Source organism: Telopea speciosissima, chromosome 1, assembly GCF_018873765.1.
Source record: "Telopea speciosissima isolate NSW1024214 ecotype Mountain lineage chromosome 1, Tspe_v1, whole genome shotgun sequence".
Classification (NCBI taxonomy): Eukaryota; Viridiplantae; Streptophyta; class Magnoliopsida; order Proteales; family Proteaceae; genus Telopea; species Telopea speciosissima.
Genome location: NC_057916.1, coordinates 9,290,974 through 9,304,141, shown reverse-complemented (window position 1 = coordinate 9,304,141; position 13,168 = coordinate 9,290,974). Strand labels below are relative to the sequence as shown.

Genomic DNA, 13,168 nt, shown 5'->3' with positions numbered 1-13,168 from the left:
TGTTTTAAACCCTCACCTTAATCACTGTGCCCTGAGGTCTAGGTGAAAAACAAACAGGAGCTTGTGAGAGTAAGCAGGACTATCATAAAGGAAATTCACAACAGCATCCCAAGCTTCACTCATTTGTGAATTTGTCATCAAAATGGACGACTGGCAAAAATAGCAAGTGGTTGCTTACTCAACTCTGAACTAGACACAGCAAACTGGTGGTGATTAAAACCCAGGCTTCATGGCAGTTACAATGAACTACTTTGTGCCCTTCAATGTTTTGACCCTCGTTTAGTTTAAGATTTAAATAACATTCCAATTAATTCCACGTGGACAGATTAGGCTGACAGTAAGCTACTTTATACTAAGCTCATTTCTTAAAGCAGTCGTACAACCTTCATCGCCCTCAATAAACAAAGTGATTGTAAAAATCTTCAAGATAATCTCAATAGCTTGTATAAAATGCAAAAGAAAATAATCTTCAGGGTCTTCGGTAATAGATCATTTCTGAAGAAAATTACATTACCTTTGTCTGCTGCAGCCCTTCAGACTTGTACTTTTATGCATCTTTAATCATCATTTCTGGTGTGTCCTCGTGATCTGATTCAATTAAAAGTGGAAAAGTTATTTGTTAGGAAATGACAATATTCACCAAAAAATGAGGAAATATAGATACATGCTTACAGATTGCATAACAAGTTACAATGTCATTTTCCTATCTATTTGAGAATATTGCAGTTTAATGAGCCAAGAAGGCATAACCTTGTGGTAACAGAACAGCTTCCACATTTAAAGGAACATCACAGTCAAAACATAAGAAAACCTTTCAGTTTGTGTCCACCAAGAATTCCTAAAGCACTAAAATATCTAACATTCATCTTTTCCTAACTATACCCCAATCAGCTAATATGATGTCTGCATGTGTGAAGTTCCTGCATAAACAAGTTAGTGCTTTTCTTATTGTTCATTTGAGGTCAATTCATACGTCACCTCTACTAGCCAGGTGCATTTAATTACCACTGCATTTGCAAATACAAACACCAAAAGAAATCACCACCATAGTAGGCAAATATGGATTAGAAAAAATGTTGGATTTAAATCCGTTACAGTTTAAAGCTGAATATAATTCAATAATACAGTTCATTGGGAGAAAATAATTACATGGAAAATATCATACCAAAATATGGCTTCCATTTAAGAATTTAGGTGCAGGAAAATCAGGAATACAATCACTACCACAAGCAAATTATTCAGTCAACATAGACAAAATATATATAGAACTATCTTCATCTTTTTAGCAACGCACATGCCTTAAAAGTAAAATCCTTTCTCAATCTGAACTAGTTGTATCTCCCATTATTCTATTCCATAATTCTAAAGGTGTATCCTAAGCCATCCAAAGAAAATAGAACACCAGAATACGAGCTTGTAATGCAATATGAAAATCGAGATTATGGATCTCAGATGCAAACAAACCCAACAATCAACTTTGTGATCAGATCTGATATAAAGGAAACAACTGCATTGTTAAGGGAGAAATCAGATCAATGTAAGGGCCTAAGGGGAAGGAAAAGAGATGAAATCAATCTTTGGTGCATACAAGAATTTTTGTTGGAGCATTGGTACATAACCAATGGAATGCTTAGTGTGTCTCCATTGCCTGATAAAATGATCTTTGTCAGTATCGGTATAAAAAATCTTTCCCTCACGTTCTGCTATAACAGAAACCCCCGAATCTAAAGCCGCTTGGCGTTCCAACCCACTTCCAACAATGCGTTTTTCAGATTGAGAAAGTGAAACTGCTTGATGTTGAATATTCGAACTCATTAAAGGTCGATTCACATCATTATGCTCAATAAAAGGAATGAAGGAAGGCCCAATAGAAAAATATTGGAAGGGCAAAATGCTTCGAAGATGAACCTGTTCCCATGCAATAGTCAGGAATTCTTGATGGTATTGAGCTGGAAGAACCTGTTCTTCCGAAATACCCTGATTTAATGCCAAAGAATTTCCCGCTGCTACCATATAGTATTCATCTATACTTGGTGATAAATAAAGCATTTGTACCTCTTTGGATCTATATTCTTAACCGACTTGACATTGTGAATTGCAATATTTGAAAATGTAATATTTTATCCTTCCTAGATGATTCGGAGGCCCAGAGGGACTTCTTTGAGAACCTGATGATCAACCCCTTCGATGAAGGCCTGGGCAGCTCCGAAGACATCTGGGGAGCACCTCAACTGCCAAGGGCCTCTTCTCTCCCACGGAAATTCCAAAGAGCTGTTTGTAAGGGTATTATTTCGCAGGGGACGGGCGCTGCTTCAGCTTTGGATGAAGAGGCTCTGAAAGAGTTGGAACTTACCCCTGTGGATGAGAGTCCATCTTCTTAAACAGAGGACACGGACCAGCAGTTTGACAATCAACTGATTCCTAAGAGGAAGAAGATAAAAGAAGAGAACGAAAGAGAGGATAGGTGCTTGTAGTTCCTTGCCATAACTTAAACAAAAACTAAAATTAGAGCTTCGATGATGCATCGGTGTCTTGAAATATGTAAGGAATAACAAAATCAATGTGTTGAACATCCTTCTTTGGAGTGCAGCCTGTTGTTGCTTCACCCATAATAATCATCTCAACTTGAACAAAAACTCAAATTAGAGCTTCGATGACGCATCGGTGTCTTGAAATAAGTGGGGAATAACAAATCAATGTGTTGAACATCCTTCTTTGCAGTGCAGCCTGTTGTTACTTCACTCATAATAATCATCTCATCTCCCTTTTTCCGTTTCTTGACATCCCTCATCAGAATGGTTTTGCTCATGTAGACCCTTTTAGCTCTTCCGGTGGCTGAATTGTTGGTCTGCCTCCTTTGGTTCCAAGTATACTTCGTCAATCACGTCTCGTAAAGCAAACGCCAGTCGTAGATGAGAAGGCTATAGGGTATTTTTGTGGCGATCAACGACACCCCTTCGTGATTCCAACCTCTCTCGAGTCTCAACCAACTTTAATAATGTGCTTAGAAGAATCACACACTTCACAATAAGCTCCATCATAGTATTGGGAAATTGAGATTTTGACAAAGACCATCTTCAAATCCAATGATGATTTCATTGGTTTTTGATAACATCCCCAACACATACCACAAGATAAAATTGTCACTCTACCTGTCATCTATGAGTAAAATAGCAGTTTTTCTGTTGGACAGACAAACTCTGGTCTTAAAAACGTAGGTATCAATGGCCAAGTTCGGCTCTGATACTAATTATAACAATCTGAAAATCCAAATTATAAATCTTAGATGCAAGCAGTTCTAATGATCAAATCTGTGATCAGATATGGTATAAAGGAAGCAATTCTGTTGTTAGGGAAAGAAATCATATCAATAGAATGGGAGGGAAAAGAGTTGAGATCGATCTTCTTAGGAGGAAGAAGAGAAAAGAGAAGAAATCAGGTTTAGGATACCAATCCCGTATTCACTGCTGTGCTCTTTAAAAAAATCAATATTTACTCAAATCATCACCAATTTATGGGGTGTATTACATATATATAAAAATCTTCTAAAATCCCTATATTCACTTGAAAAAGAACTTCTAATCACACTCACGCTCAATAAAGTAAATAATTTCAAAATGGATCTCTATCCAGCTATTAAATATCCCAATCTAACAAAAACACTCAACTTAGCTACTAATTGTGTACTAACTTCATTCCCACTTTATGGGTTTATAAATTAGGCCCATTACAATAAAAACCAAAAAATTAAAAGGCCCAACTTATAATATAACTACCCAAAGGTCGATTTCAGCCCATTGGACTAACACAAGCACCTTACGAGCCCCCCATGCTTGGATATAGGCCCCCATAAGGGATTAATGCCTAATGAAACTGCATCAGTTTGTTTTGCAAGAACAAAGATCCAGATCATACAAGAACATACCAGGGTAACAAACAAGAGAACCTTGCAAACTGCAATATTTGGATCCAGATTAGCATATTTGGATTCAGACATTCAAGTGCTAGAAGACCAACATGTTGATAAGAGCAAACCTTGCCCCATTCAAACAGCTTTATACAAGCCCATCAAGCCCAAAAATTGCATCTAGAGATGTCTCTAATCTCAGTTCACCAGAAAAGGATCTTTAGAGAGAGATTGTTCTGGACCTGGTGACCACAGCGACTAAATATGGAAGGATCTTAACGAAACGAGTTGTGCCACAACTGTCGTCCAGTAGCTCCATGGTTGTCATCATCTAGAACAAATGAAACGGTCGAGACTGAAAAAGAAAGAACAAGGAATCTCAATTCTAAACGGGCCTTAATTTTCATGGGAAAAACTATGGGTCTCCTAGCTAGGAAATTTTCCATAGTCGCACTCAGGACGATAGATGCTCCTATTTCTTTTGATTCAACAATGGTTCACCATGTCTTCCGAAAACTTCTTCATCTGATTTTTTTTCCCGCTCACAATGGGTTCACCAGTTTCAGATAGGCTTAGATTTTAATTCACAATTGAAGGTTTTCTTGGTCTTCTCTAGGCCATTCTTTCAATGTGGTTAACTGGTTTCAAATATCGCTTATATTTCAATTCATGGTGTTGAAGATTATCGAGCTACACCAGGGGGGAGCCAATCTCGATCAGGATATTACATCTGATCGAGATTCCCTCCCTCATATTTGTTTCCTTCACTTGTTCTAAGAGTGAGTAGTGGTCCTAGTTCGAGTAGGACTGTTTAGTCTTAGTTTATTTATGTTTTTATCTGGATTCCTATTGTAATTAGGAGTAGACATGGAACTAAAACTCACGACGAGCGAGCTCTCGATTTTTCCCAGGGTCGAGACGAGATGGTATACGAAACAAAAAAGTGCAATATCTTGTCGAGATCTCGGGTCGACCCAGATCTCGACCCAACTCAGCTTATAAAACTTCCAGATCTCGAGATATCTCGACCTGTCTCGAGCTATCTCGATCGAGAGACTGTTCCATGAGCTGCTGCCTCTGGTTTTTCACCATTTTTGAGCTGGATTTCAACGGAAAAGCTGCCGCCGGCATCATTCAGCTACACCACAGTAAGATTAGTGCATGACTTGTGGTTCTTTACACTTGAGTTTGGGCGTTCAACACTTGAGTTCGACAATCAAAGCACTTGGTCAGGTTTTGGGCCCATATTCCCAGTCCCAAATCAGCCACACCTATACATGCCTCAATATAACAGTAGCAGTGGATCTCACGCCTCATGGAACCCACCTTTTCTATACCATAGGATGGGAGACTTGGCATATGTTGATAACAACACTTATATGAGTGTTGTAGCAAACTATGTGCAACACTACAACAACACTATGACATGGGAAGACTATGTGGAACTAGTTGGGACTGAATACGTGTGTCACTAACATTTTATGGGATGATAGAATGTGATATGTTAAACAGATTGATGTATTATACACTTTAACATTTCTAATACTTATTTAAGTTGTTTTAGATTAATTGAATGTTTTGACTGCTTTCTATTACTAAATTATGTGGAGAGTAGGGTATTTTAGTACGTCGTCGCCTACCAACTTAGGATCTGAAGTGAAACTCCTATTTGGACTTTGTTTTTGCAAAATCTGATAATGCCATTGTGTTTAAATGGCCTAAAATAGGCTCAGTACCAAGTTTCAGACCCAAACTAGGTCTAAAACCCACCGAAACCAGCCTTCGAGTTGGGGGAAAAAATAACACCAACTCGACTGAGATCTCCCGAGATCTCGGTTTTTTCCAAGGTCGAAACCTGGTCGAGTTCCAAGTTTTAGTTCCATGGGAGTAGTTTCTAATTTATTCATATTGTAACGAGGATTCCTCCTATATTCATATTGTAACTAGGATTCCTAACTAACTAAGGAATCCTCCACTTATTTGGAGTTTCAAGTATATAAATGAAGCATGGGTAGGGGAGACTGTCAAATTCGAACTCTCTCTTGACAGTTCTCCTCTCTTCTCCCTCCATTCTCGGTTATGGTTTCTTCATAGTTTCTGCTGTTACACATGGTATAAGGTTTCAAACATGGGGCTTCAAGACGAGGTTTGTGTACTCAGCAGTCGAAACAAAAAAAAAAAAATTTATGGTGAGGTTGGTGTTTTTGGTAAGTGGAAGTGAAGAAGGTGAGCCTCTGCATTGTCTGTAGAGAAATATTAGGACCCATGGATGAAAAGATGCTTTTACCCATCACTTCAAGTCATATCCACTAAGGAAATGAGTAGATAAAAAGGAAAAATATGAGGGAATGTGCCATTGGGTGCTATTGCAAGGCAGCACCTAAGTGGGTGAACCAGCACTTTTTTTATTTTGAACTTTATCTTTTCAATGAGCTTCTAAAGACCTACTTTCTTTTCCATTTGGCTGTTTAAATACGTCGTACAAATAAAACCAAAATATTGCACATTTACCAAAGAAGCAGGAAAGGAGGGTAAATTTTTTTTTCTTCAAAAAAAGTCACTCCATACGCAAATCAGCTAATTAGAATCACAACCTAATTAAAGAATGAAGACCAGAGTTAAAATGGCTCTATATGTCTCGCTAACCTTCTACTAACTCTCTAAGATACACATACCAACCTCCACTAATTTAGAAGATAAACCACATCTATGTTGTTCCAAAAATTGATACAAGTTGCAGAACACAAAGGTGCCCTGAACCTGGCTACGTCAGTTTTATACAGCTAATCATAGTTCTGCTGGCAAGCTCAGTCTCATCATTGATCATGACACTCATCTTTTTAAAAGGAATCCAACACCATACAGTACTCCGTGCACAGCCAATTCAAAAATTAAATTACACAAGGAATAACAAAGTTACAACTAAAGTCTTTTTCTTATTAACAAAATCTGTAATTGTTTCCTTTTATTAATCAAATTTCTTCCAAGAAAGCGCCTTCTGCTTTTAAACCATTGACCATAGCTTCTACTTAATGAATATACAAAGCCTTTTACGCTCTGAAACATATGAACTCCAGTTCAGATCTTTTGACAATAATATAAGAACCCGCTAGTTAAACGTAGCGAAAAGGGGAGTGCAAGTCAGGCTGAATTTGAGCATAACTACAACAACTACTCAGCCTTATCACAATTAAAAGGGGTCGGCTACATGGATCCTTGCCCTCCAATCAGCTCTATTCAAGGCCATACTTGATACAAGGCCTAAGCTATGCATGTCTTTCCTCACCACTTCTCCTAAAGTTATTTTAGGTCTTTCCCTGGCTCATATAGTTCCTTCAATTTGAATCAAATCACTCCTCCGTATTGGAACATCCAAAAGCCTCCTTTGAACACGGTCATGCCACCTCAAACGACTTTCTTGTAGCTTATCTTGTATCGGAACTACTCACAAACCAGCTCTAATATGATCATTCCTTACTTTATCCTTCCTAGTTTTCCCACTCATCCATATTGACATCCTCATCTCTGCTACAGTGAGTTTATCTATATGAAGTTTCTTAACTGCCAAACACTCCGCACCATAAATCATAGCCAGTTGTATGATTGTCCTATAAAATTTTCCTTTAAGTTTTAAAGGAATACGCCGATCACAAAACACTCCAAATGCACTTCTCCACTTCATCCATCCTATTTTAATTATCTGTGAAACATCATCCTCTATATCACCTTCTTTATTTAAGTTTGAGACAAGATACCTAAAAGAATCACTTTGCGGAATCTCGTTCTCGTCAATTTTTACCACCTCATTATTCATCCTAGTGTAACCAAAGTTTAATTACACACCATATACTGCTCCTTCGTTCTACTCATCTTAAAACCTTTCGGACTCCAAGGTCGATCTCCATAACTCTAACTTGGCATTAGTCCCTGCTTTTGTCTCATGCACCAAAACAATATCAGTAGCAAAAAGCATACAACCAAGGAACCTCATCTTGAATGTTTCTTGTTAAACCGTCCATGATAAGCGCAAACAAATAAGGGTTTAAAGCTGACCCTTGATGTACTCAATTATAATTGGGAATTTACTACCTTGACCATCCACAATTCTTACACTAGTCACCACAACATCATACATATCTTTAATTATTTCCACACATTTACTTGAAATACTTCTTCTCTAGTACTTGCCAGATTAACTCTCTAAGGACTCTATCATAAGCTTTTTCTAAGTCAATATAAAGACCATATGGAGGTCAACTATGAAACAAAATTAACTTGGCCAGGCTGGGTCAAGCTAAATTTGATTCAAAATTTGTCAATTCCAAACCCAAACCCATCAACTATCTCCAGGGAACTTGGATTAGAGTTCAGAAAAGCTGATCTGAGATTCTAACAAATTATGGAGAACCTGTTACAGGCTATGAGGTTAAAAAGTTCAAAAGCAGGGTTTAAAATCCTTGTCAAGTTGTAGGCACTAAGCAGGATACATGAGATTTAACTTTCTTTCCTTTTTTACTCTGTGGGACAAAATTTTCAATGTCCTTTATTGTTCTCATTTTTAGTTAGGAGTCCAGTTAATTAGTGTATCTACCCCTTTTTCTTTCAACTGTAGCCATAACCAATGTAAATGGATATGGCTATGGGTATGTGTTGAGGAGTCTGATTCAATGTCCCTCAAAACCATAGGCGCCTTGGCGTTGGAGCGTATTTTCAGGACTGGACGGGAGCCTTGGGATACCTAGGTGCCCTGGGCAGTGACTTCTTTGTTTAAATATGTTTTTGTTTGATAAAATCATGCTATTTCTTGGCTTGTGTCAATGTTACAGTATATATGAGAAGCACAGAATCACTGTCAATTGAAAAAAAAATTGGAATGTACAATATATAGAATAGAACTTGGTTCGATTCATTCTTATAGTCTCTAAAGTTTCCACTCTGCAGAACCCTAAGTGGATGGCTGGATGCAATACTTCTCCTTTCCAGCGGACACTTCTGGCAGCACTCCATTTTTTTCTTCTACTTCTTTCCCACTTATTCAATTCTGATTTTTTCTTCTTCAGGCAGCACTCCTACATTTCTTCTTCCTGCTTTCTTGTTCTTCTTATTTTCCCCTCTTTTTCCCTACTGCCGTTAGTGATGTAGTCCTAGGTAGGAATAGTCCCACTAGGAGCCAAGGTAAGGGGGCTACACACTATGGCTGGCCGATTGGGGAAGCTTAGGCTAAATAAGACAGAAATTAGGATTAGGGTTAACTAATGGTAATGGGGTTTATAGGGTTTTAATATGCAGGTTTTAGGGGTCTTAATAAACTAGGTTTGGATAAGTTTTTAAATTTCAGAAAATTTAGGTTTAGGGTTTGGGTTTTAGGTTTTAGATTCTAGGCTGGAACTAGGGTTTTAAGATGGAAGTTTGGGATCAGGTTCTGGTTGAGTTTTCCAATGAGGGGGAAGAACATTCGATCAGCATACGGAGGGGAATTGATGGGCAGAGGTGACTGATCTGGAAATCCTAGGGTTTTGGGGTTTTAGAGGGATGAGGGGATTAGGGTTTAGAGTTGTAAGTTGGGGCTGAGATGGCAGTCGAGTGGAGGGTCTACTGTGATGGATCTGTGGTTAGATTTTGGAGGACAACTGATGGAGGATAATGGCTGGACAGACTTATGGTAGCTAGGGTTTATGGGAATCGATTGGGAGGGGGTAGGTCTAGGTTAGAAGGTGAGAAACAGCAAGGTAGTTGCAGGAAATTTAAATAACTTACTTGTTTTGCAGGGGATCTGAAAACAGCAAGTAGAAACAGCTTGTAGAAGAAAAAGGACCTCCCAATCTACACGATGCAAGGAGTTGCCGGAGTCCACCAACCCTCACCTTGATATTACTCACAAGGCAGCCTCGATATTACACACAAGACAGTTCTCTGAGAAGAGCAGCAGTAGCAAAAGCTAACAGCAGGAAACGAAATTTTTAAACATAAACTTGGTGGGGGAGCCTCTCCCATGGTTTCTTATTAAATAAGAGGCCAAAAGCCTATTCCTAAATCTATTATAATTTAAATCTCTCACTTAAATCGTGGAGAGGTGGACCAATTTAAAAACAAATTAAAAACTTAAAAGAAAAGACTCATCTACCCCTAATGACTTAAAAACAACTTAAACTACTTAAAACAAAGAAGATTCCCTACTAGCCAATAGGATATAAGAACCTCTTAGCCAACAGGATCACTTCACTTAAATTAGATCAATTGAACCAATTGGATGCAACCAATTTAACCCGGTTCAATTAAAAACACAAAATAAAAACTAAGTATGGAAATAAACTAAACTAAACTAAGGCTCCTACTAAAACCCTAGGTTTAGGGTGGCTTCTTCAATTCGAGGAGGCTAGGTTTAGGGTGCATCAGTTAGACTGCTAATTTGTTCTCTTTTTTTCCCTACTGCACCACCTTCTTCTGTTACTGCCTAGTAAAAATTTTGTTCAAGTTTATTGTCATCTATGTTACATATTTAATTTATTGTGTCTATTTTCTCTCAATTTATTTGCTGTTTTGCAATTTGCAATTGTGCATTCAGATTTCTCACTGGTTTTACTTGCTGTTATATTATATCTTCACTTTGACAGTGCTGGAAATTGGAATAATCTCGATTACCCCTTTTGATGTAAATAAGTCACTTAGAGGGCTTATTTTATTGAAAATAAGCTTTGGGTTGGGTTATGTAGGTGTTGGGCTTTTGATCCCATGGGTTTACTTTGTAAATGACCACTTTAATGGGCCTAAAATATGGGTAGAATGTAGGAAAACGTGATTTACTTCCTTAGTTTAGTTAGCCCTATTTTGAGTTTGTTTTCTTTACTAGTTCACTTTCTTAGTCAATTTAGGTTACCTTATTAGTTAAGGATAAGGTTAGGCCTTTTCTTTTTCGTGTCTAAGTCTATTTCTGAGTCTTCTATATAAGTTTGTAAGGGAGGCCAGCATGGAAAACGAGTTTTATTAATGAAATATTGGCTTTAGCCTTTGTTAAAAGGGTACGTCTGTTTGTAACCAAGCAGGTTACAAACAGACTTTGTAACCAAATTTTTTTACCCCTCATAGTGTGGTGGCAATATAATATGAGGGCTAATGGTGGAATTTCATCAATCTCACTCTCTTTCCCTCCCGTCCGTATACTCCTTCTGCAACTCGCGGTTCTGCCACCTACAAGTCGTGTTTCTACTAGAATCATTTGCATGGTTGTGGATCATCCAAAACCTGGGAACCTAGGATTTAAGTGTTTACTGGGATGCAAATAAACCAGATTTGTGTTGGAAGTGGAACATTAAACTTTCAATCTTTGAGGCAAACAAGGACTAATGAGTGCAAAGGACGAGAATCATGCTGGAATGGGAGGTAGGCTAGGGATGAGAACTCATCTGGAATGGGAAAGAACACTTTGGTTCCACCACAAACGCTGCTGGGTTTTTTCCTAAAAAAAGGAAAAGATGTAGCTGTACCAGGGACGAGAATTCTCTCACTACATCCCAATAAACACTTAAATCTGGTCCAAAACAGCGGAGTTTTTTACAAGTGATCTTCTTCCTCCCCTTTCGCTCTATTACTCTCTTCCTCCACCACCACCTTGTCTTCAACTTATGAATTATGCGTGCCATTAGAACCTCGAAGAGAGGATAAGTCATGTAAGCACTAAGCCCAGTTACTCTCTTGCTCACAGAAGCTTGACAAGTCCTTGAAATCAGACATGACTGACCCCTCCAAGATCTGGAATTCAACTAGGAATTTTTTAAGCAGTAAATTTGTAAGCAGTAAGCCTTTTCTATACATTAATTTCAAGCAAGAAAAGAGACCCCCAACCGCAGCAAAATAAAAATAAGAGAGGGGGAATAAAGAGGGAGTGCATCGAACTCCTTGGCTGCGTCGCCACTTCAGGATCCCTTAAATTTATTGTTTGTGTTGAATTTCAGTATGCTTCAGGGGTTTCTGTTGGAGACAGAGAGGTGAGGGAGAAGGTAAATTGGAGCTAGAGGAGGAGAGAAGAGGAAGGGTGAAATTACAAAGAAACCCTTTACTTTAAAAAGTTAGCGAGTTAAGTGAAGAGGGCAAATAAGTCGGGTTACAACATATTGTTGTAACCGGGTTGGTTACAAATAGAATAACTCTTGTTAAGATCCTGAGATAGGTTAGGTGAGATGCCCATTCCCTTCACCATCGCCTTCCATCGGTTATTGAATCCAAACCCTTATTTTGTTCAAATTGAGTTCAAGAGTGCTACAAGCAGCTGGGATTTCTTTCAACTGATTGTCACATTGATTTCTTGAAGATTATTTCATCAAGATTATTGATGCTTCAACAGGTTACAAATTTGTGGTTTTTTTAATTGTTTCTTCAACCAAGGAAATTGTTCCCTCATTTGAGTCTCCATTGTTCTCTTGTTTCCCTTATTTTTACTTCCCATTGTTCTCTTGTTTCCCATATTCTTACTTCCCATTGTTCTCTTGTTTCCCATATTCTTACTTCTCATTGTTCTCTTGGTTCCCTCATATGATTTTTGTTTCCATTGCTCTCTTTCTTGTTCTTTAGAGATTTTCTTTTTGATCCTACCTGGAATTAGCCCTATTCAGGTTCTAGTCTTACATTATTTGGTATCAGAGCCTATCACCTCCTAGGGTTGATATCAATACAAGGAAGATGAAGTCAGAAGTTCCTTACTTTGCTGGAACAAGTGATCCATTCCTATTCCTTGATTGGTTGGATTCTCCAGAGGAATATTTTGACTGGTACAACCCAACAGAGGTGCAGGCATAGAACTAAAACTTGCAAGATCTTGACAAAAATCTCGCTTTTTCAAAACCTCAAGACGAGATGGAGGTCGATATGATATTTTACCCCAACTCGAGCGAGATCTCCATCCAACCGAGATCTTGACCCAAACTCCTTTATATGAGTGCCAGATCTCGATCGAAAGGCGAGATTTCGGTGGTTTTAGTCATCTCGGCAGGAAATCTTGGTATACAGACACCTATCTATGCAAACCTTGGTATACAGACACTTATTTATGCCAGAAATTAGGACAAACACTTATTTATGCCTAATATCATTTAAGTAAATGAATTTTGTATTTCATTTACTTAAAATATTATTCATAAATGACCAAATACCCTCTATTTGAATCCAATAAAAATAGTTAAAATATAAAATCCCAAAAAGAAAAAAAGAAAACCCACCAGTTCAAGAAAAAAAATTGGATTTTCGACGGTAGGTGCAATTTTCAAC

The 13,168-nt window shown here is 38.1% G+C and overlaps 1 protein-coding gene across 4 annotated transcripts in view; it reads right to left on the bottom strand.

The window, feature by feature from the left end:
- Positions 1-332: 332 nt before the first annotated feature.
- Positions 333-13,168, bottom strand: part of LOC122662291 (pre-mRNA-processing protein 40A-like) — a 48,193-nt gene continuing 35,357 nt past the window's right edge. For 3 of the 4 annotated variants that reach the window (XM_043857883.1, XM_043857905.1, XM_043857895.1), the window contains one exon: positions 333-588. In XM_043857883.1, the coding sequence (XP_043713818.1) occupies positions 558-588 (31 nt within the window). In that variant the 3' untranslated portion in view covers positions 333-557. The remainder of the gene's footprint in view (positions 589-13,168) is intronic. The other variant, XM_043857889.1, reaches the window with a different exon arrangement.